The sequence below is a fragment of the Lynx canadensis genome, chromosome B3 (assembly GCF_007474595.2).
Source record: "Lynx canadensis isolate LIC74 chromosome B3, mLynCan4.pri.v2, whole genome shotgun sequence".
NCBI lineage: Eukaryota > Metazoa > Chordata > Mammalia > Carnivora > Felidae > Lynx > Lynx canadensis.
Window position 1 is genome coordinate 124,679,153 of NC_044308.2, and position 25,670 is coordinate 124,704,822.

Sequence of the window (25,670 nt, forward strand, 5' to 3'; positions counted from 1 at the left end):
TACTGTCCTAAGGGGGATGTGTAAATTGACATAACTTGTCTGAAAATAACCAAGCAGTATGTATCAAGAGCAGTTTGTACCTATAACCCACTAACTACATTTCCAAAAATTTCCCTTAACAAAATCATCTGGAATACGTACAGAATTTATATATGTGGATATTTACTGGGAAGTTATAATAGAGGGAAAGTAAAAACTTAAATTTCAAACTATAAAACAATGATTAAAACACAGTACCTTTCATGCAATGAAACAGTATACAGATTCTAAAAAGTCTGTTTCTGGAGACATTTAATAGCAATGCAAGGATAAAAGCATGAGTCCCATTTTGTATATACATTATATGTTGTCTGTGTGTGAATATAAACTGTGAGTAAACAAATTTAAAGGAGCGGGAAAAGACAACTTCAAAAGGGGAAGAAAATATACCAAAAGTATATTTACTATCCAGCAGTTACAGTCATTTTCTATTTTTTTTAAACATTCCTATCTTCCCTGAATTTTCCACAATAACTGTGGAAAGAAAAATATAATGTATACTTAAAAGAAAGATAAATACAACAGATTAGTAACAAGTGGACAACCTGGAAAAGGTGTTTAAATAAAAGCTGTATTCAGAACTCCCTTGTTCTTGGTAGTTGTTTCCTTCTCCCAGGCAACTTACTTGACCATCTGCCTACGGAGGGTCATGTCACTAGTCTTCACCAATGAAGGAGTTCAAGAGATGGGATCACAATGCCAGTCTCTACTGTTTCACACTGTACAATACTGGCTGACCAAAGAAACCATTTATCATGAGTTTAGGAGCTAAAAGACCCATTTATCATGTGTTTAGGAGCTAAAAGAATTTTTTTTTTCAATTATATGATTCCACCTTTGCAATTTTGCTGACAGTCATTAGACTCAAAAACGGACTCTCATAAAGAAACATACTAAATACTAGAATAAACTTAAAAGTTGAAGTACTACGTGAAGGCATACTAATATGCACTGATAGCTTATGCAATCAAATTCTGCTTTGGGAACAAATTAAAACTGGTTCATGAATGATTTTTTTCATCGCAGTTACAATTTGTAGCCCAAAGAAAAATTATTAAGACTAATAGAAAAACATAAATGTATGCTCAAAAAAAGATAAGCACTTTATCATTATGGTTAATGATTTAAAAGAAGAAAACTCAATTGGGTTAGAACTCCATTTCCATCATCATAAGAAATTTGAGCATAACATCTGTTGACAAAAAAAAGAGTGGCTAAAATTGAAGAATGACTGAAGAGCTCTTTCAAGAACCAGTTATTTATTTACTTAATTATTTTTAAAGAACAATTTAAAGAAGCTGAATCACCTAAATCCTGGTTAAAGGTGAGAAAGGCATTTCTTTCAACTGAAGAAAAAGCAGTAAATGTTCTCGGCAGCTTACTACCACCTACTGGTACAACAAAATTTCTCATTGATGAGAAAGTGATAATATGCACGCTCTCTGCTTTTTAGATGGTGAGCTTGTTCCAAGACTCTAGAAAGAACTAAGAGGGGTGACCTTGGGTGAAAGTCTTCAGAGCCTTAGAGAACACTCTCAGTCTGAAACCAGATGGTACAATTCTTAGAATAGTTTATTTAGCTGTTCCCAACACATCAGTATTTAAAGGCATAAATATTGTTGCTTCTGTCTTAATGAACCTTATAAAGAAGACATACAGCCACCAGAGCAAGTAATGAACTCTCATCAATTCACTCCCACTAAGGATCTATCAAAAACAAATGTCCATATACAGATCTGAACACCAACCAGAGAGAGTAAAACTACATTCAACCCTATAAGAGGACTTGTGGTGAATCTTTACAAGCTCACGTCCACCTCTTTTGTTATTTGACCTAAAGAGCCATCAGACTGTCTTCATTATAATGATGCACATTTGTATGTAGGAGAGTTATAATTTATTGGTCCTCAAGTCTCTTTTCCTCAGAGCCAGTTTAAAACAATTAGGATTTGCAAGCTGTTCCATAAAAGATAAGCACCCAGCCTCAGGGGGTGATATTTCACACAGGCTGACTAGTGCATGTTAAGTAGGTGATGGCTCCTCAGCTGGCCCTGCCAAGGCAAGTGTCCTCAATGTTCAAGGTAATGATGTGTTGGGGGGAGTATTGGGGGAGGTGGGAAGTGTCTTTTAAGCTTAATCACTAAGTTCAAATTTTAGAAAGCATTTCTCACTGTTTCAATAGCTATAGGACTTGAGAGCTTTATTTTCTCCCTCAAGAGAAAAAGTAAACAAGCCAGCAGAAAGTACCACGTACAATTATTAATTGTACATGTCTTCTTTATGCCAGTGCTCCTTTGGAACTTCAAATCCTCAAAAGCTTTTGGCAAATTAATAGAAGATCAAAATCAACTGTCCAGTCCATCAGCCAGTTAGTAGATAATGTAAGACAAAGGAAACAGAATCAAAGAGAGGCAACAGATTCGTGCATTTATCATTTACTGAATCACTACATTAGAAATGGAAGATAAAAGTAAATTAAAAAATCACAGTCTTTGAGGGGAGAAAAAGACTCATAAAAGTGGTACACGTGGTGAGCTAAGTAATATGACAAAATGCCAGGGGAGTCAGGTAAGGATCCCTCCACTCATCTCGAAGGATGAGTAGAAGTTTGACAGATGGATGAGAAAAAGAAATGGGAACCAGTTAAAACCCATCCATCTGTCTCAAAGGAACTAAAGAAGGTACAAATAAGCAAAGCTCCCACATTCCTTCACCAGGGCGTAAATTTAAAACTGTCTCTAGATATTGCTCAATGTCCCCAGGGCATGGGCAAGGAGCACAAGTGCTGGTTAAATCATCATCTCCAGTTAAGAACTTAGAGAATTAACATTTAAACACACACACACACACACACACACACACACACACACACACACAATTTGATTTTTTATTGTATGTCCCATTTATTCCTGTTGCTGCCATGCATTTCCTCTCTCTCCCGCTCACGCTCCCACACTCTATTCCATGGGTGAAGCCAGGCAGGCTCAGCTCCTAGGCTGCATTTTGCTCCCTTTACTCCAGTACCTCTGAGTTCAAGAACAGAGTTACAGGGACCAGTGCCCACCAAGCAGGGCTATTTCTGGAAAAGGCCATATACCATACAAAAGGACAGCTTACTCGGACATGGAGAAAAACACTAGGAGCTGCTCAGATAATTATACATGTGCCAGTTGCTAAAAATCAGTATCAGTTTTAAAAGAAAACAAAGTTACTTAATAATCCCCTCCCTGTTTCACCATCAAAATGATACAGATATTTTAGATATACACCCACACCCACACACACTTCTAAAATCAACAAGGGAGTTTACAAAATTAAATAAAAAGTAAAACATGTCAAGATAAAAAACAGCAAATGAAAACTCAAGAAAAACTTACAAGAGAAATGGATGCTGACAAACCCAAGATGGATTTATTATTTGTAATTAAATCCTAGTTTTGAACTCTTGCATTTGCCAGCCAAAAAATATTTCTTACACTATTCCCCAAATAGCAGGCAAGAATGAAGTCCTCTGTGCGTAGAGACAACTTCTAGTAACCGTCCAAACTGCTTCAGACTGGGCAAGATATCAGCATGGACCAAGGGAGACTAGCATCCCCAAGTTTCTGACACCATTTTGCTTAAATGGGTGGATGAACACTGGAGGACTACAGACAACCAACATGTACTTAAAAATAATGTTCACTGTGTGATTTTAAAGCTTTAATTGGAAAACAAAGAGACTTCATATAAAAATTCCAATTTCTAGCTTCTCTTGAAAAATCCAACGATCTGGCAACACTGGGGGTGAATTCTCCCATTGCAACATGGGACGCCGTAGTTGCCTTAGAGTCAGGCACGCACCTTCCTGTTTGCCCCAGTCCCCACTGGACCTGCTTCACATGGTGAGTTACCTCACTGGCCCCACTGAGCAGTTGTGCTTGCAACTTTATTTTAGATGAAGAACCAAGACAAAGGAAGTCTACCAGTCTCATTCCCTAATTAAAAACAAGAAATTCAATCATGAAGAATGAATCAAGGTTAAATGTTCAAAAGATAATGCTTTCCTCTACAGACAAGAAGGAAAATTGGGTAATACGACTTTGCTATAAGCCATCCCTATAGACTATAAAACCAGAAGGATATACTACTCCTGAGCAGAAGGACCGAAACTACTTAGAATGTTTCCCTGATGTAAGTACTTTCAGAACAAGAGTGCAGTACACTGCATCATTTGGCTCTAATCTTCATCCCTCCCTATACACACTATCCTTACTTCTAGGTGGAGTTACCAGCCCGGGCCCCAGCAACCGGGCTTAGCTATATGACTCACTTTGGCCAATAGGATTTTAGCTGACATGGCACAAGCAGGGGCTTGAAATGAGATTACACACTGGAATTTGCTCTCTTGCAAGGCTTCCATCACCAGGATGTGCCCAGCCTATGGTGTAGGAAGGTGTGGGATCCATGGCTGCCCAGTGATTTCCAGCTTAGATCAGCCAGATGAACACAGACAAATCAGTGAGTCTACAGATGATAAGCAGACAGCTTAGCTAACCCATCGCATAGGCAATAAACATGTATTGTCATATGCCTCCAGTTTTGCTTTGCTATGCAGCAAGAGCTAATCTAGCTGAAAAATATAGTTTACTAATAAATCATTTGATTTAGTTCAGAGGATGGTGAATTTCCTGAAGTTTCTTCTCAAGCCTACTCTCCTTCAGAAAACAGGTGGGTTTCAGACTGTCTTCTAATGGTGGAAGAAAAAAAAACAGATTCAAATTAGGATGCACAAAATAAGCCCAAGCAGTTGATGAAACAAGTGACAGGCTAGCAATTTTTGAGAAAAAAAATCTAAACAATCATAAATAGCAGCTGGGGATATTTGTTCTCTGTATAACATTAAGTTTTTTTGAAAGAAACCAGCAATTTCCTCAGTATATTATAAAGCACATTTGTTCTCTTCCTCTTAGTTTTTAAAGTATAAACAAAACTCCCCTTGACTTTCCCAGGGAACCAAACAATTTTAAGAAAGGAAAATTGTTCTTATTCCTATTGTACCTTAAATTTGCATATTGCTATATGGCTTACAAAGCATTTGTTAGTCTTTTCTCTTTTGATCTCCCATTTCAATCCTGTGAAGTTGGTATAATTACAACTCTCTACCTTTGCTGAAGAGAAACGGCTAAAATATTTGTCCATGATGGCTTTGCTAAAAAGTTACAATAACAGTACTGGAAGTCACATCTTGTGACTCTGCTTTCTCCACTGCATTCTATACATAAAGAATTATGTAAACTCCAAATACACTGCCCAATCACTCAAACGTTTTCTTTGTCCTCCCCTACTCTGTTTCTTATGATCCATCCTCCCCCTCCAAGAAATGCACTTAAGGCTGGAATATTCCATATGTGCTTGCTTAAAGATTTATATAATGAGCATAATAAAGTATTAAATACTTACATCTGCCATTAATCCAATTTATTACAGCTATTTTAAGATGTCTTTTAAATAATCCTGTCTCTTGTTAAGAATATTTACAACTAGAGCACCTAGGTGGCTCAATCAGTTAAGAGTCCAAAGGCCCCGAGATCGAGATCGAGCCCTGCATCAGGCTCCACACTGACAGTGTGGAGTCTGATTAGGATTCATTCTTCCCCTCCCTCTTTCTGCCCCTCCCCCACTTGCAATCTCTCGCTCTCTCAAACAAACTTTAAAAAATTGTAAAAAGGATATTTACAACCCATTTCAGACAGCAAAGCGTATCTATTTTTTCAGAAACCATACCCTAAAACCTTAAATTTTTAAAAAAAAAGCATTCTCTTCATGATGTAAATGTATTTCCTATTTCTCTTTTTCTGCCACTCTTTCTCAATCCCCATATTTCTTTCTTGCCCCATTCTTTTTTTACTTGGCATCTTTAGATCTTTCCTGTAACTCTTCTATAATAAAAACATAGAATATATCTTTATCGTACTTACTGATACACTCATTCAAGAGTTTGGTATTTATTCTTAATTTTAAAAGTGGATAAATAGAATGATTTATATACTCTTTCCAAAGTATAAGAAAATAATTTAGGTCACCTGGGTGGCTCAGTCAGTTGAGCATCTGACTTCAACTCAGGTCATGATCTCACAGCTCATGGGTTCGAGCCCCACATCGGGCTCTGTGCTGACAGCTCAGAGCCTGGAGCCTGCTTCGGATTCTGTGTCTCCCTCTCTCTCTGTGCCTCCCCCACTTGCATTGTCTCTCTCTCTCAAAAATAAATAAACATTAAAAAAAACTATATATATATATATATATACATACACACACACACAGAGAGAGAGAGAGAGAGGGAGGGAGGGAGGGAGGGAGGGAGGGAGAATATAACTTACAAATTAAAAAAAAAAAAGGTATTAGGAGTTCTTAACTTTGACTTGTACCATGAACTGTTTCTGGGAATGTTTTTAAAAGTATGAATAAAAATTTTAAACCTACAGGATTAGGGGCGCCTGGGTGGCTCAGTCAGTTAAGCGTCTGACTCTTGATTTCAGCTCAGGTAATGATCTCAAGGTTCATGGGTTCAAGCCCCACTTTGGGCTCTACGCTGACAGTATGGAGCCTGCTTGGGATTCTATCAACATAAACATTTTTAAAAAATTTTAAAAACATCTACAGGATTAGAAAGGAATCCAATTATAATGACATGCACTATAATATCATTTAAATACTATTTAAATAAACATAATATCATTTAAAACCAATTACACTTAAAAATTAAATCATTGGGACTCCATGGAAGTAGACCCCACTTTAAAAAGCTCAATTTCAAAATCCTTCAAAAAAACAACAGTTGAGACAATATTAATGCTGAATAACTAGTGCTTTCACATAACAGATTGCCATATGACAATAACCCTACAAAGTATTATTGTCCTGATATATATACAAAAGGTGTAAAGAAACTGAGTATTAAGTGTCCAAGGTTATAGGGCTACCAGGTGGCAGAGCTGAGTCTCGAACCTTTCTCCAAAGCCCAAGATTCCTAGTTATCCCTTCTCTTCACCAATGGCACCACTCAGAATCCAGGACTCTTCTCGACTCATTCCTAGACACCAACATAGTTTCGCTAACTAGGAGTCTTTTCCTGTCCATTCCAACTTTCACTGACACTTCATTGCCCATGGAAGATTGAGTCTAGGTTCTTGAATTCAAGAATTCAGGAATTCAAGACCTCCAGCTAGCCCCCCTACCCTTCTCCAACAAAAGAACTGTAACAAGCATAAGGCCCACATTCAGCTGCTGTTACACCAGATTCTCCCACCACTTCATTCTTCACTAATGTCACTAGTTCTATCTAGAACACCTTCTGCTGTCTACTATTGCCACTTATTTCAAGTCCACTCATCATTCCAGGCATAGCACAGATAATATAACTTCACGGATGCCTTTCATCTCCAGCCAGAAGTGATCTGTCTTTCCTCTGCATTCTTATAGCTCTATAATCATAGTAAGACATTAAACATGCCCATAAAATGTTAATATTTGTGACACATATTTTTTTTTTAATTCCTTGAATAGGTCAGACTCATTTCACTGCCAGATTCACAGCCTAGAACATTTTCACTCTTTTTCCCTTGGTTAACTCTTACCTTTTCCTTCAAATCTGAGTTCACAGAAAACGCCCCTTAAAAAACTTTCCTTCACTGCTTCCAAACTCCGGGCCAAGTGCCCATAGTGGATATGACCTCGTTACAGCCGATAGACAAACTGGCTGTTTACTTGTCTGTTCCCTCAGTAGACTCTAAATTTCAACAGAGACTCTATTTACTTTGTTCATGGTTGTATTTCAATATCTAGCATAGTGCTGGGCATGTAGTTGGAACATTTTTAAATGAATTTACAGGTAAATTTTCCTTATTCTCCTGTCTGATTAATCCAGAGACAAATTTCAAAGTACAGGCCCTTGCAAACAGCATGTACTAATTAAATAATTGTTGCATGAAATAATTCTAGTGATAAATGGCTTAGATTAATTATCTTAAGCCTTCAAACAATATGGATTTAACTGAAAAGCAGTATCAATAGGAATATTTGATACTTGATAATATGTCTACTTAGAGTAAATAAGGATAAACATTTCAAATTGACTTGAATACGTGTGTGAAAACTTATAACTGAATCAAAACTAGAGGGTTTCCAGGGCGCCAGGGTGGCTCAGTTGGTTCACTGTCGGACTTCAGTTCAGGTCATGATCTTCAGTTCGTGAGTTCGAGCCCTGCATCTGGCTCTGTGCTGACAGCTCAGAGCTTGCATCCTGCTTCAGATTCTGTCTCCCTCTCTCTCTGCTCCTCCTCCGCTTGTACTCTGTCTCTCTCTCAAAAATAAACATTAAAAAAAATTTTTTTTAATTAAAAAACTAGAGGATTTCCTTGACTTACTACAAATCACCTTATCATTGTCATTTGCACCGGCATTCCTCAATTCCTCAGTTATTGCTTATCTGTACTACAGAGCTCTAAACTCCAAATTACCTAGGCTCTTTATCATCTGGGTCCATTCTCAGTACTGTTTCAATGTACCAACTGCCACTCACCCATTTTTGCCATTTTAAAGCCTTCACTCTCGCATGACAAGCTTTTCTCTTCTTTCTAGGATCTATAAAATTTGCCTATCTCTTCTTCCTTTAAAATACTAATCATAGGTCACTTTTTCAATGACATCTCTCTTCAGAAAAGCTTAGTTTAGGTTTACCTTTAATTCACTCATCCATTCACCCATGAGCACTCATTCATTCACTCATGAGCACTTATATGGCAACTCCTATGCACAGGGTAGACTCTAAATGTTCATCAGCTAACTGGATTCATGTAACCACAAATACTCCCATCTCCCAAACACTGTAAGCACCAGCATTGTACAGATCTACATTAAGAGTTATAAAAATTTCAGGGGCGCCTGGGTGGCTCAGTCGTAGAAGCATTCGACTCTTGATTTCGGCTCAGGTCATGATCTCAGTGTGTGAGTTTGAGCCCTGTGTCAGGCTCTACATTGACAGCATGGAGCCTGCTTGGGATCCTCTTTCTCCCTCTCACTATCTCTTAAAATAAATAAATAAGAAAGAAAAAGAGTTATAAGAATTTCAGAGAGGGGTTGTATCTGAGAAAAGCCTGATCAGCCTCTTAGGACCACTCATAATCATTAATAACAAGACACCAGAAACAACGTTAAAAATCTAAAGCAGGGGGTGCTGAGTGGCTTAGTCAATTAAGCATTCAACTCTTGATTTCAGTTCAGGTCATGATCGTGACATTAAGCCCCACGTCCGGCTCTGCCTGAGCATAGAGCCTGCTTAAGATTGTCTTGCTCCCTTTCCTTCTGCCCCTTTCCCCTTCTCTCAAAAAATAAAAATTAACTTAAAAAAGAATAGTGCAGTTGTAAAGGATGCAAAGGATACATAAACAGGTGATTCACAGAACACATATAGCCCTAACAAACATACAACATACTTTATTTCACTAATAAATGCCAACTAAAATGATAGAATCAGATTCTCCTTTCTCTGTTTTGTATAAATGAAAAAAAGCTTTGGCATGGGCACCCCCTTACTGTAAGAGTATTAACAGAATAGCTTTTCTAGCTTTTCTAGAAAACTGACAAGTAAAAATAAGTAATATTCATCTAGATTCTATCTAGTAGGTATATAGATTCTACATCTATAGGGGCGCCCAGGTGGCTCAGTCAGTTAAGCATCCAACTTCGGCTCAGGTCATGATCTCACCATTCATGAGTTTGAGCCCCACTTCAGGCTCTGTGCTGACAGCTCAGAGCCTGGAGCCTGCTTCAGATTCTGTGTCTCCCAATCTCTCTCTACCCCTCCCCCGCTCATGCTCTGTCTCTTTCTCTTTCTCTCAAAAATGAATAAATGTTTAAAAAAATTTTTTTAGATTCTACATCTATAAATATTATTCCAGGAAAACAGAAGTCAAATGTATACATCTTACCTGTAGGTGTACATATAATTTCATTGCAGAGTTATTTATGTTAGTAAATAAATAAATAAGAAAAAACACAAATAATACAGTAAATGTATCTAGTCATTGGGATACTGGTAGCAGTTAAAACCCACAAGGAGAATTTTATGTGCTGACTTGTAATATTAACAAGAAATAAAAACACACTATGGGATATTTATGAACATGCTGAAAACACTTTCTACTAGAATCAACCTAGTGACAATACTCTATGGATAACAATAAACTCTAGATTATTTGCATATTATTCCCAGATGTGTCAAGACTGCAGCTGAGAATTTCTGGGCTAGATTATCCTAGCAGGTCCTTCCAGCTCTAAAATTCTTTAAATCTAAGGACTTTGTACAACACAGATCTTGGACACAGTGTTACTGCAAGGTCTCAATGGGTCTCCCCTATATGTTTAAGTGCCTTTATCAAAATGCAACATGAAAATGTTAAAAAGTGTCCAGAATTTTAAATCTATGTTGCAAAACTTGAGTTTTGTTTGTTTGTTTTTGCAACACTTGAGTTTTTAACACTACACCCTTGATTTTCAATTCATGTTGAATGTTGAATATGCATAGTCTACAGAAATCACAAATTATAACTCTTACCTCAATAATGTAAAGAACATTATACCTTAAAAAAACTGAAAAAGCTAACAGAACCCTCTGAATATATAAAGAGACAAAAAACAGTAAACATTGCTTATATGGTATACCTAATCTAAAAACGCTAACTCTAAATCAAATCTGACTTAAGAGCAGTCATAAACAGCAATGGGTCCTCTTTGTAGTGGACAGGACTGGGATTTGGAATCAACAGGTCTGGAGACAAAGACCACTCTTTTGGGCCTCCAGATACCAAGAAAGTCAAAAAACTCTATCTTAACCTCAACTGTTTCATTTGTAAAATGAAAATAAGCATAATAAAAGTGGCACAGAGATAAAATGCAAAAGGTGGCTAATACAGTGCCTGGGACAAAATAGGTTCTCAAATACTGGTCAAACAGAAACAGATGCATCACTATTGCTTTTGTTGAGGTATCTAGTTTGTTCCCCCTGAATTTCTGTAACATCAAATCTATTTTGTTCATCTGCATTTTTGTAACACCCTTTCACAACCAACCTATTTTATCTTTGTACTACATATTAGAAAGGAGTTTCTTGCCCCCCCCCCTCCAAGTCTATCTGTTGAAATATATTTATCCACCATAGCAAACATTTGTTAGCTCAGAAACTCAGGGAGAAAGCATACTTACAAAACACACCCCCAAAACTCCGTGTTGTTCTCCTCTGAGCTCAGTGCTCTTCTTTGGCACATATGTCTGCCTCCTATCATTTCTTCATGAGGTTCAGGGCAAAAGGCTTAGTCAAGTAGACGATCTTTGGTTGCCCTACACCTTCCCCAAATCACCTACAGACAAATGAAACAAGGGGGTAAAACACACTTACAACCTTAATTTTTTTATATAATGAAAGATCAAAATAAGCTCACTCTCACTACACACAATTTAGTGCATATCAGAGAACACAGAAAATTATCCTTAGATCATGTAAAAGTCCCAGTGAACTCACAGGAATTCTTTACATCCAAGTGCCCAGCCAGCATAGTCTTCACTGGTCACTTCCACTCATGCCTGGTAACCCCTTGGGCTGGCTAGGGTGAATTGTAGCCAAAGTCTGGCCAAAAGTAGTGTCCCTGAGCAGATCTATTAGTGGGTAAACTAACTAAGGCAGATAACGAAATTAACATGTTACTTCTGAATTTGATGGCTAAATTGTATTTCTAAGCCAGTAAAGAACTATCTGATAGCACTCCCAAAGGCAACATTTTATAAGCTGCCCAATTCTTCCCACATTTAGTATTGCAAATCAGTAAGTAAAATGCCTTTGGTTGTAGGAAAGAGCTACGGACAGAAATGTTTTCAATTCTTTGTGACTGCTTTCAAAGCAATCTGCAAAAACCCAGCTAGTTATTCTGATAATTGGTCATTGTCTCAAAAAAAAAAAAAAAAAAAAAAGTATTGTGGAAAAGTTAAAGTAAACTGTTAGAAGGTTCAAAATGGCCCAGATCATGCAATGACAGAGAGGACAGACTGGGATGACACAGGTATAGTGCACAATTCACTCTTCTTTAAAAAAAAAAAGGGGGGGGGGGCAAACTTCCCCAGGTGAGTTATACCAATAACCAAACTGTTCTGTGCCAATGTGAAATGGCTGAAATTTTAATCTTCTATCTGTGCTGCCAATACAGTAGTGACTGGCCACATGTGGCCTAGTGAGCTCTTAAAACCTGGTCAGTTTGAAATGACACGTGCTGTAAGTGTAAAATACATAAAAGAATGTGAAGACTTAATGCCATTAAAAAAATTGTTTTAAGAATGTAAAATATCTCAATAAATTTCACATTTGACTACACGCTAAAATGAAAACGTTTTGGACATACTATGCTAAATAAATTCTTAAAATTAATTTCACCAGTTTCTTGTTACTTGTCTAGCGTGGGCACCAGAAAATGTAAACGGGTGTGTGGCTCACATTTTATTTCTATTACACAGCAAAGATCTGCATAATTGATAAAATAAATAACAAATACTGAGCATTTCTGTGTCAGGTCCTGTGCTAGATACTCCACACAAAACTGAGAACGGCTGCAACGTGGTTTTAAAGACGTCTGTGCAAGTGACTGAGCTTCATCAAACCAATAAAGGATGAGGCTGGAATTCAATGTCAGGTGTTCCTGCTAAATAACTCAAATAAGGGACTGTTAACAGCTAATGTTGGGGCAACCTCCTTCATGGCCTGGGAAAGCCAGGTCGCTGATACAGTGTTCCCAAGGGTAGCAAACTTTTGTAACCATAGAACAGGTACAAAAACGTCAAGTTATATCCCCGTCAAGCTAACACCAGAATGAGCCCAAATCCTTGACAGCTCAGGCTTCGCAGCTGCTAGCAACAAAACTAACCGCTCAAAAAAAAAAAAAAAAAGCCTACGTAATTCAAATTCCCTGGATGACTTGGCCAGAATCTATGAACACTCACGCCGAGAGAAGGGGCGACGGGATACCAGGCACGCTGTCTCCCCCTACCCTGGCAACACTCCACCCATCCAAGGCCCCACTCCAGATTTCCTTGTAGCTTTTGGGTCCCCACCTCTGGGACCAGGGGAAGTGAGACCTAAAACGACTACGATAGGATAAGGAAGCAGTAAAGAAAGGGCGAGTAGGCATTTGAGGGCAGGTACCTGAGATAGAAAAGGACCCTAAGTCCTTAAAGCCGGATCATCGCCGAGGCCCCTCCCGGCTCCCACGGCCGCCAGCGACCCAGAAGGTGCAACTGACCTGACGCTGCGGCGCAACCGACTCTGCTCTCTCCAGACTCGCAGCTATGGCAACTTGAACTAGCCGCCCAGCCACAGCGAGCGAACAAGACCCCGCTGCTGTTGCCGCTTGGCACTCTGGGAGTTGTAGTCCATCTTGTCCTCAAAAGCAAGGAGTCGTCCAGGGAGAGAGGCCCTAGGAGAAACTTCAAATCCCAGGATGTCATACGACTGGCCTAAGGGCCACTTTCCCGGAAGAAGCCGGATTAGCTGGCACCTGAGTCCCTGGGCCTCGCCCTCTTGCCCTGTTCTTTTTTTTTTTTTAAAGGGCCAGTAACCTCTACAGGAAGCAAACACCTGAGAGTGAATTAACAGTAATTTAATCAGAAAAGTCCAAAATATTCACTTAAGAAAAAAAAGAAAAGAAAAATTCGAAGTAGTTGCAATAATGACAGACTCTGTTTCTTTTACTGCTTTCAGACAGGGAAGAGTCATTTCCATGAGTGAAACGTACAAATCCTCTTACTACCAGAGCACAATGTCTTTTTCCTAAGATCCACAAATTCTTAGAACTGGAAGGGAACAGAGAAGATTATCTAATAAAACCCTTTAGGCCTAGAAAGAGTGAGTGACTTACCCAAGATCACATTAACTCATTAATGGCAAACCAAAGTCTTTAAGGCTGTCACTTCATGATTGCTACTACACTGAGTCTAGAGTGTCATCTCCACAGTCATTTTAGAACATGAGACAGACGTATGCCACTCAGAGAAGTCGGTTTCAGCTGAGAAAAGGCAATAAAAACGTCAACAAAGAACTCAACTTTGGAAAAGCTAAGAAATGAAAAATCAATTAGTCATATAGAGCCTCATTTCTTTGTGCTCTGCCAAAAAGACCATTGATCACTTCCTCAAGTCTTAAATCAAAATTTACCTTATCTGTGAAAGCTTTCTTGGCTACCTCAAGAAGAGCTAGATCGCATTAAATGCATAGTTTCCCTATTCTAATAATTTTGTACTGTAATTATCCATTTCCCTGTTGGTCTCTTCCATCAGACTCAGCCCTTCAAAGGCAGGGGCCAAATCTTTTAAAATCAGTACCTCTCTTCTCAGCCCTTCCTCACTTCCCACTCTCCCTTCACATCTCTTTCTCTCTCTCTCTCCCTGTCATACACAAAAACATAAATAATTAGCATATAAATTTGATGTGTTACAATAACTCCAACATTTTCTCTGGCCAACACTGAGGGGTAAAGTTTATTTCATAACCAGTTTGAACATAATTCTTCTAAAAATTACCTATGTATTTTCATCTATCTTCAAGCTGCTTGCTCACAGTTGTATTCAAGAATACACTCCACCTGACACAGAGATTAAGATAATTCAGAACAGCCATAAAATTTCCCCATATGCATGCAGAAGCATAATAACTCTATTATTTACCTGTTAATGTTTTAATTTTTCAAAACAATTACATTCATTCATTTAATTCAGCAAATGTATGCCGTATCTTTCTAGTATCCAAACATTGTATTAGACACTCAAAATGCAGTAAACGTGAGGAGACGAACATGTTGCTCTAAGTGAAGAAACATACCATTAAACAAATTTCTACAAATCTGGGTGATAGAGTACTGGGTAGGTTTCAATGCAGACACATAAAATAGAAACTTTTTAAGGAAGTGATATCTGATCAAATGGGGGAAGAATGACCACCAAAACAGCTAATGTCAGCAGTAATAAAAGCTGTCCACAACCTCTCTTCACTGGTCCAACCATATTTAGAGAATAAATTCAATTCAGGAGACCCCATTTTTAAAGTGACATTACCAAAATAAAGCAAAATCAAAAAACACAACTGGGGCTAATGGGTGGAGAATCATATTTGAGTTCATTATGACCAAGATATTTTAAAATACACTATCAAATTACAGCAACTTTTGTCATATAGTGTGCTCTCAACTCACAGATATGACACCTAGAAAAAATATAGTGAAGTCAGATCATAGAATCTTTCTTCTTCTTTACAAGATAGACAAAAATAAGAAAGCCAATAAAAAAATATTTTACACAAAATGTGTCTTATAACTCCCCAATGACACTTACTGCTTTTAATCAGTATGACAGGCACATGTTATCCAACCCCAAAATCACACTCAAGTTGAATCACCTGATGTTAAAGCTGGAAAAACCCACAAAGATTATCACCAGCAGTAGCCATCTTCTGCAAACAATATAAATAGAAGTATAGAGAAATTACATGATGTATTGGTTTGCTAGTGCCATTATAGTAAGATACCACAGAGTGGGGGGCTTAAAAAACAGAGATTTATTTCTCACAGTTTTGGAAGCTGCAAGTCCAAAAGCAAGGTATCAATAGCGTTAGGTTCTCCTCAGGCCTCTTTCCTAGGCTTACAGGTAGCTGTCTTTTCTCTTTGTCCCCACATGGCCTTTCCCCGAAGCAGGCAAGTACCTGATGTCTCTCCCTTTTCTTATAAAGACACTAGTTATTTTGGATTAGGGCCCCACCCTTAAAATGTCATTAAACCTTAATTACCTGCTTAAAGGCACTATCTTCAAATATGGTAATATTGATGGTTAGGGCTTCAATGTATGGGGTTGGGGAGGAAGGGTGACATGATTCAGCCTATAACACATGATCTCCTCAAAATTTTACCTATTTACAATTAGTGCCATCAATGATCTTCCCACAACACCATACCTTGATAATAGTAGATGTGGCAGATATTTTTGACATACCTCACCCATATCACCCTTTAACTGGGAATGATTCTACCCACAGTGTTGGGCCCCAAAGCCTTGTTTATATTATACAAAGCCCCTTTTCTGACCATGGCTATTTGGTCAGTGGCTGAAACAATTTGGGCCAGTCAGGATCTTTATCCTCTGAGGGTTTAAAATTGGGACTCAAGCATTCAATTGGTTGCCTGAATAGTCTTGATGTGAGGGTACAAACTGAGGCTTTCTCAGTGAGATGACCATCTTTATCTATGTTCAAGGAGAAATTGAAAAATCTAATCTTCAGAGAAAGAGAGAAATGAGAAAGTCAGCAAAAGTAAACCGCGCAGCCCCAGAGGAAATGAGCCTAAGAGGAGAGAATCTTGGTTCCTGACAATTTCCAACTTCCTGGCCTTAATCTCTTGCTATTTCCACTTACATTTTATGTATTTGTGTTCTGGGATACATTAGAGAAAGATGGAGGTGGTTAAATGTCCAGATTCAAGACTCAGACCACTTGGGTTCAAATTCTACCTGTAATACCTATCAGCTATGTCACCTCAAGCAAGTATACTGAATCACTCTGTGTCTTCATGGAGATGATAAGAATAGTACCTAACATGTAAAGTTGTTCTGAGGATAAAAGAAATTAACGTATATGAAACATTTCGCCCAGGGCCTAGCCCATAGTAAGCACTCGATATATGTTGGCTGATATATAACATGATCTCCCAGAATGTTAGTTCCATGTACATCGAGACATTATCGTTTTTTTCTAGGTACTTAGATCAAAGAATATACCTTGTTGCCTGCTGATGATTTCCCTCTTGAACCTTAAGTTCTGTTGATTGAAATCCAAAGACCCTAGACTAAGATGACATTGGTGAATCCTAATTGTCCAGCCTGTGAGATCTGAGGTCCTAACATTACATGTAATTTTTTAGGCAGGTTTATCAGAAGTGATTCTGAACCATACCAAACATTAAACATCTAAGCGGCCTAATCAACAGAAGGTTCTGGAATGGGGCTAGTCTGAAAGCACTGACATGATCATCATACCCTAACTCATCTAGAATAAGTAAGCATAGGAAAGGGAATACAACTATTACATAAGAAGCTGGTGAGCAGCAGACAGAGGCTGTGCTATTTCAAGTAAAAGGGGCAGAAGTTTTGTTTCACCAATACCTTGAAAACTCATACCACTGTGAAATGACAGCAAATTGATTATTTCCATGTGATGGGAAAATATAATTGAAATACTAACCAAAAATTTCCTCAAGTATTTTCTTTTCCCACTTGGTTCTCCTCCAAACTCCATTTCAGCCAGCTAAGCTATTCTATGCTTATGGCCTTAGAGAAGGTATGTGACCACAGGAAGCAGAAAGGGAAAGGAAGAGGAGGAGAAAAAAAAGAAAAACTATTCTTTTCTTGGCTTTTGAGCATTAGGCATCTAGATCCTCAGGTAAGACTGGTCACATAGTCACATCACTTGTGGGTCCAAGTGCAAAATGAAAATGTCAGGCCCTGTTTGAAATTGATTCAGATTGTCAAAAATGGTGTCAGCAGAGCCTTAAACCAAGAACACAGCCCTGTGGAATTGCCAGATCACCAATGGAACAGAATAGAGAGTTCAGAAATAAACCCATGATTATGGTCAATATATCTGTGACAAAGGAGGCAAGAATATACAACGGAGAGAAGACAGTTTCTTCAATAAATGCTGCTGGGAAAACCATACAGCTACATGCAAAAGAATGAAACTGAACCACTTTCCACTACCACACCAAAAATAAACTCAACATGGATTAAAGACCTAAATGTGAGACCTGAAACTATAAATACCCTGGAAGAGAACACAGGCATTTCTCTGGCGTTGGCCATTGTAACATGTTTCTAGATATGTCTTGTAAGACAAGGGAAACAAAAGCAAAAATAAATTGTTGGGACTACATCAAAATAAAAAGCTTTTGCACAGTGAAGGAAACCATCAACAAAACAAAAAGGCAATCTACTGAATGGGAGAAGTTATTTGCAAATGACATATCTGATAAGGGGTTAATAAACAAAATATACAAAAAACACAACTCACCACCAAAAAAAACCCCAAACAATCCAATTAAAAAATGAGCAGAGGACCTGAATGGACATTTTCCCAAGGAAGATCTACAGATGTTCAACAGACACATAAAAAGTCATCAGGGAAATGCAAATCAAAACCGCAATGAGATATCACCTTACACCTGTTAGAAGGGCTAAAATCAAAGAGACAAGAAATAGCAAGTGTTGGTGAGGATGTGGAGAAAAAGGAACCCTCATGCACTATTGGTAGGAATGTAAACTGGGTACAGCCACTATGGAAACAGTACAGCAGTTCCTCCAAAAATTAAAAATATAAATACCAAGTGGCCCAGGGCACCTGAGTGGCTCAGTCAGTTGAACATCTGACTTTGGCTCAGGTCATGATCTCCCGGTTCATGAGTTCAAGCCCCACATCAAGTTCACTGCGGTCAGCACAGAGCCCACTTTGGATTCTCTGTCCCCTTCTCTCTGCCTCTCACCCACTTGTGCTCTCTCAAAAATAAAATAAAAACATTAAAAGAAAAAAATGCTATATGGTCCAATAATCCTACTACTGGATATTTTACACAGAGAAAACAAAACTACTACTTCAAAAAGATATGTGCACTCCTATGCTTTAAGTGTTTATCTATCTCGAAAGAGAGAAAGAAAGTGCAAGTGGGGGAGGGGCAGAGAGAGGGAGAGAGAGAATTCCAAGCAGGCTTCATGCCCTCAGTGCAGAGTCTGACACAGGGCTTGATCCCACAAACTGCAAGATCATGACCTGAGCCAAAATCAAGAGTCAGACACTTAACCGACCAAGCCATCCAGGCATCCCCATTCCTATGTTTATTGCAGCATTATTTACAATAGCCAAGATATAGAAGCAACCTAAGTGTCTACCAACAGATGAATGGGTAAGGAAGACATGGCATGCTAAGATCATGCCATTTGTGACAGCATGGATGGACTTAGACGGTATTACGCTAAGTAAAAAAAGTCAGATCGAGGAAGACAAATAACATATGATTTCACCCATGGTTGCCAGAGGGGAGGGAGAAGGAGAATGAGAAAAATGGGAGATATAGGCTTCCAGTTATGGATGCATAAGTCACTAGAATAAAAGGGACAGCATAAAGAACATAGTTAATGGCACTGTAATAGTACTGTGGATGCAGGGGAGGGGCAGAGAGAAAGGGAGAGAGAGAATTCCAAGCAGGCTCAGCTCTATCAGTGCAGAGTCCGATGCAGGTTCAAACCCATGAACCTTGAGATCATGACCTAAGCCAAAAACAAGAATTGGACACCAAACCAGCTGAGCCACCCAGGCGCCCCACAGCAATGCTTTTTAAGACAGTAAATATCAGACAAAAAAGGGCAATAATCCCTGAGAGAAAGGAAACAGGTAAGGTTAGCCTGACAATTGCACAACTTAACTGCCTTGAATTTCTAGGTCACAGTACAAGGAGAAGGAAGCCAGGCAGTGGCTGGATGCTGTGAATTAAGGAAACAAAGCTGAGAATCTGAAAAGCCCAATGTAACTGGAGTTTGCAGGACAGAAACTGGAGAGAAGAGAACTACACAGAGAGAAAACTCCAGAGAACCACAAAGGGTCTCCATAGAGTATTCAACTGAGTATGCATTTTCATATGCATGTGAAGAAACTAGAGAAAGGAGCATCTGACAAGATTGGAGGAGAAAGTGCCTGACTGCCACACAGGACCAGGAATGGGTGACTATTCCCAACAGGGAACTGAAATGCTTTATTACTCGTGGACTGTTAGGGTGGGCACTCAGAAAAGTCTTGGCTCGGGAATGGGGAATATGTAGCAACAGATTAAAGCTACTCTGGCCCCATGTAACAAACCTGGAAAGCAAGATCCAAAACCATCAAGCTGCTTCCAAGTAATTTAACCATACCTGACAACAAATATCAAAAACCACTATATGAAGGCAAATAATCCAGCACCAAAAGGAGTAAAATTTTCCACATCTGCTATCCAAACAAAGATTATCAGGCATGCCAAGAAGAAGGAAAATGCAACCTTTCTAATATGACCCAAAATGAACAAAAATGCTAGAACTACCAAACAAGGACATTTTTGTGGGTTGAATTGTGTCCTGCAGAAAGATATCTTGAAGTTTTAACACCTGGTACTTGTGGAGGTGACCTTATTTAGAAATAGGGTCTTTGCATATATTTGAGTTAAATTGAGGTTATACTGGATTGGGGCTCACCCTTGTCCAATGACTGGTGCCCTTATATGTAGGGGGAATTTGGATCATAGAGACACACACAGAAAACATCTTGAGATTGGAGTGATGGAAGCCAATGGACATCAGGGACTGTTGGTGACCATCAGAGGCTACAAAAGGGAAGGAAGTTACTCCCCTAGAGACGTCCCATAGAACATGTACTTGACAACACCTTGATTTTGGACTTCTCCCCTCCAAAACTATGAGGGAATTATTTTTCTGTTGTTGTTGTATGTTTTTTAAGTTTATTTATTTATTTTAAGAGAGAGGGAGAGAGAGATCATGAGTGGGGAAGAGGTAGAGAGAGAGGAGAGGAGATCCCAAGCAGGCTCTGCACTATCAACACAGAGCCCTATGCAGGATTTGATCCCATGAACCATGTGTTCATGACCTGAGGCAAAATCAAGAGTTGACGCTCAACTGACTGAGCCACCCAGGAGCCCGTATTTTTCTGTTGTTTTAAGCCATCGAATTTGTGATACTTTGTTACAGCATTAAAAAAATACAGACATCGGGGCGCCTGGGTGGCGCAGTCGGTTAAGCGTCCGACTTCAGCCAGGTCACGATCTCGCGGTCCGTGAGTTCGAGCCCCGCGTCGGGCTCTGGGCTGATGGCTCGGAGCCTGGAGCCTGTTTCCGATTCTGTGTCTCCCTCTCTCTCTGCCCCTCCCCCGTTCATGCTCTGTCTCTCTCTGTCCCAAAAATAAATAAACGTTGAAAAAAAAAATTAAAAAAAAAAAAATACAGACATCAAAATAGTTACTGTGGTTTTTACATCCAAGAAGTTACAGAGATAGGCAAAATATGGAAAAGGCTTAATTTGAAATTCTAGATATGAAAACTTCACCTGAGATGAAATATATACTGATAGGATTAGTGGCAGATCAACTATTTCAGGAAGAAAAAAGAATCCTGAATTTGAAGACATAGCAAAAGAAACTATCCAAAATGAAAAACAGAGAAAAAATATTTCTAATGAAATAAATATCAGTTGACCTCTTTGTGAGACAACTTTAATCAGCCTAATAGAAGTGTAATAATCAGAATCCTCTCAAAAGAGCAGAGAGACATAGGGGACAGAAAAATATGAAGAAATGATATCTAAATTTTTTTCAAATTTGACGAAAACCACAAATATGCAAATCCAAGAACCTCAAAATACTACAGAAGTAATATGAAAAAAATACATCAAGGCACATGGTAATCCAATTACTCTCAACCAGTGATAATGAAAGTCTTAAAAGCAGCCTGAGGGAGGGGGAAAAAAAGTGTGTTACAAAAGAACAAAGAAAATTATGACAGAATATTTTCCTTGGAAACAGTGCAAGCAACAAAACAATCGAGCAATAGTTTTTCAATACTGAAAGAGAAAAATACTACCAATTGATAATTCTATACATAGCAATGATATACTTGAAAAATAAAGGCAAAATGAATGCTTTTTCAGGCACACAAAAGCTGAAATCATTCATAGCTAACTGATGTGTACTACAAGAAATGCTAATTCAAGTCTTATGATTTAAGTTTCTTTAAAACATAATTGACTATCTTACAAATAACAATGTATTGTAGTGCTTGTAACTTATGCATGAGTAAAATTCCTGGCAGCAGAAGCAAAAAAAGGCCCTAGGAGAGAAAAAATGAAAGTCAAGTACTTAGATCATACATAAAGTAGTGTAATATCAACTGAAGGCAGACTATAATAGCTTAAAGATGTATACTATAAACCCTAATACAACCACAATAATAACTAGACAAGGAGTTATAGCTATGAGTCAACAAAGAAGATAAAATGGAATGATGAAATTTCCTGAATTAATCCCAAAAAAGGTTTTTACAAAAAAGGGGGGAAAAAAAGCAAAACCAAAACCAGGTGAAACAAATATGAGACTAGTAGCAAGATTATGAACTTAAACTTATTATTGATAATGACATCAAATGTAAATGATCTATACAACCAAAATAAAAGATAGAGATTGCCAGATTGAGAGCAAACCTAACTGTGGTATGTGTAAGAAATGCACTTTAAATATAAAGACATAAAGAGGTTAAAATAACATTGAAAAACAATAGCGTGGTAATGCTAATCAAAAGAAAGTTGGACTGGGCCTATCAATAAGTAGATTAAAAAACAAAGGATATTACCAAAATAAAGAAGCCCATTTAATAACGGTAAGGGCATCAATTTACCAAGAAAATAAGAGTTCTAAACATCTATGTATAGGATGTCAATATACATGAAGCAAAAACTGACAGAAATGCAATAGAAAAAAAGAAAAATCCCCAATGTAGTAAAAAATACTCAGTACCCATAAATCATAGATGATATAATAAGTAGAAAAATCATAAAAAATACATAACATTATCAACCATATGACCTATTGATATTTACAGAATGCATGCGTCAACAACAGCAGAATACACCTTTTTTCCCAAATGTACACAGAGCATTTATCAAAATAGACCGCATTCTGAATCATAATACAAGTGTCACTGAACTTAAACATTTTCAAGTCATAAAAACTGTATTTTTTTCTCTAAATGGAATATTTTTAGAAATCAGTAACAGAACAATATCTGGAAAATCACCAAATATTTGGAAACTAACACACTTCTAAATAACCCATGAATCAAAGAAGAAATTTTTGAAAATTAGAAAGTATTGTAAGCTGAATGAAAATAAATTTACAAGATATCAAAATTTATGAGATTAGTACTTACAGGGAAAATATAGCACAATATATCTATAATATTATCAAAGAAAGAAGTCTCAAATCAATGCCTTCAGCCTTAAGAAACTAAGAAGGAAAATCAAACCCAGTGGATGCAAAAAATAAAAAATAAAAAAAACAACAAACAATAAAGATCAGAGCATTTATCAGTTAAATGGAACATAGAAAAACAATATAGAATTATGAAACAAATCTATGCTTCTTTGAGAACATTAAAAAATTTAAAATTATTGGCATAAATGTGTTCATAGCATTCTCATCATCCTCTTCATAGCTTGTATAATATGTTCTAATATCAACTCTCTCATACCTGATACTGGTAATTTGTGTCTTTTTGCTTCTTTCCTGATTAGTTCACTGAAAGCTTATATTTTGATGGGGAGGGGAGAGCAGAAAGAGGCAATAAATGGGTGAACTAATCCATAACAACACCCAATGATAAGTGACAGTGAAACAAGATAATATGATCAGGGGAGACAGTACTTTAGACAGGATTTTCAGAGGAAAACTTTCTGAGGCATTGGTGTTTAAAGCAAGATTTGAATACTCTGAAGATCTGGGGACATGTTCCAGCAAAGAGGTCCAGCGACAGCAAATCCCGGAGGTGATAAGAAACTTGTTCCAGGTCCAGCAAAGTGATGGTAGGGGGTGGCCCTTGAAAGGCAGGGATTAGCAAACTTTGGCTTTCAGGTCAAAGCCTGCCCCAGGCCTACTTTGGTACAGCCTACAAGCTAAGAATGGCACTTATATTTGTAGAGGGTTGTATGAAAAAAGAAGAGGAGGAGAAAATGTGATAAAATATTTACTGTATGGTTCTTTATAGGAAAAGCCTACCAGCCTCTATAGTAGGACCGTATTGGTTAGGCTAAAGAATTTACAAGTAATCTTTTTCTTTCTTTCTTTCTTTCTTTCTTTCTTTCTTTCTTCTTTCTTTCTTTCTTTTTCTTTCTTTCTGTGGATGAGTATTCCATGGTATGGATGTGTCACTGTTCACCCATTACCTAGTCAAAGGAATTTTGGGGTGTTTCCATTTTGAGGTGATTATTAATAAAAGCCTATAAACTTTGAAATACACATATTTTAAATGTACAGTGCAATGACTTTTAACAAATGTACACATCCTTTTAACCTCCAGTCTAATTAAGATATAGAACATTCCCATAACCCCTGTGAGTTCATTCCTATTTTTTTTTCCTAGTCAATCTCTAATCGTTATTTGGATTTCCATTACCTGTCCTTGTCCCAGAAGAACATATAAATAGAATCTCACAGTATGTGAGGAGTTGATATTCTCTTTACTCCAAGAAGAATACGTAAGCAAGCGAAGGCTTTTAAGAGGGAAATTGGGACAATCTGATTTATATTTTAAACTATCGTTTTGGCTACTGTGCGAAGAATGATGAGTAGAAGATAACTTATGTATCCTTTTTCTTCCCATCTTGGGGGTGGTGGTGGTGCGGAATGCGGTTCAATAAAATTCCTGAGCAGACCAGGATTGACGGGCCAGCTTCAAATCTAATGGCAAAGCTGGATTCGGAGGTGGGATCAGAGCACGCACGACACTGTTCCTGCAGTTCCCCGTTGTGCACGGCAGATGGCCCCCGAGCGCAGTTCCTGGCCCGCTTCGCAGAGCGCGCTGCTGCCTGGAGAGCCCCGCGCGGCCAGGCGACTCCGCGCCCAGGTTTCGGGGCGTGTGGCGGGTCGCGCCCTGCGATCCAGGTTTGCGCGGAAGTCGGCGGGCAACGACGATCTGCCCGGGGTGTCGCGCCCGGCTGCAGCCGCACTCCGGGTGGCCACCGACGCGTGTCCGCCGCCGACTCTCCGCAGAGGCATCTTAGGCGGGGAGAAGCTGAAGTTCTGCAGGACCCCCGTCCGCCCCGGGACAGTCCAGCCGCGGGGACTTTCTCCGGCTAGAGTGCGTGCGGTGGACCCGGCAGGCGGTACCCGTGGGAGGCTACCCACGGGGAAAGGGGCCCACTGGGTTTAGAGACAAGGCAGCTTCTAAACTAGTCTTTGGAGAGAACTCGGCTGGAACGCAGAAGGGACAGCCCGGACTGGTGTTGAGTGTCGGGGAACCGACGGAGCGGGCTGCGTAGCTCCGGGGACGGGAGTGAAGCAATTAGGCTTGTTTGGGTGGAGAGTTGCCTAGGGAAACCGAACACTTAAAAGCCTCTTCTTTCCCCTCTCCAGCCTCCTCTTGGGTGCTGAAGTCACAACCCCAACGAGTCCTCTCTCCTCCCACGCCTCCGTCTGCCTTCCAGACCGCGGGAGCCCAAGGCGCAGAGGGCCGGGAACGAGACGTCAGTGGAGGATGAAGAACTAGCCTTGGGACCCTTGGAAAATGAGGCAGACGCCCCTGCTGCAGCTGGCGCTACTTCTCGCCCTACCCAGGAGCCTGGGGGGGAAAGGGTGTCCGTCTCCGCCCTGCGAGTGTCACCAGGAAGATGACTTCAGAGTCACCTGCAAGGATATTCACCGTATCCCCAGCCTACCGCCCAGCACGCAGACTCTGTGAGTACCTGGGAGAGGAGAGGGGAGCATCGAGAGG

At 39.0% G+C, this 25,670-nt stretch overlaps 2 protein-coding genes across 4 annotated transcripts in view; one reads left to right on the top strand and one right to left on the bottom strand.

The window, feature by feature from the left end:
- Positions 1–13,549, bottom strand: part of CEP128 (centrosomal protein 128) — a 382,829-nt gene extending 369,280 nt beyond the window's left edge. The window contains exons 1-2 of one of the 3 annotated variants that reach the window (XM_032593430.1): positions 13,362–13,549; positions 11,281–11,435 (exon numbers count right to left, since the gene is read on the bottom strand). The gene's annotated coding sequence lies outside the window, so the exon portion shown is untranslated. The other 2 variants (XM_030319713.1, XM_032593431.1) reach the window with 2 other exon arrangements.
- Positions 13,550–25,241: 11,692 nt separating this feature from the next.
- The window catches only part of TSHR (thyroid stimulating hormone receptor), a 159,175-nt gene continuing 158,746 nt past the window's right edge, over positions 25,242–25,670 (top strand). The window contains exon 1 of the mRNA XM_030319715.1: positions 25,242–25,633. Coding sequence (XP_030175575.1) covers positions 25,464–25,633 — 170 coding nt within the window. The 5' untranslated portion in view covers positions 25,242–25,463. The remainder of the gene's footprint in view (positions 25,634–25,670) is intronic.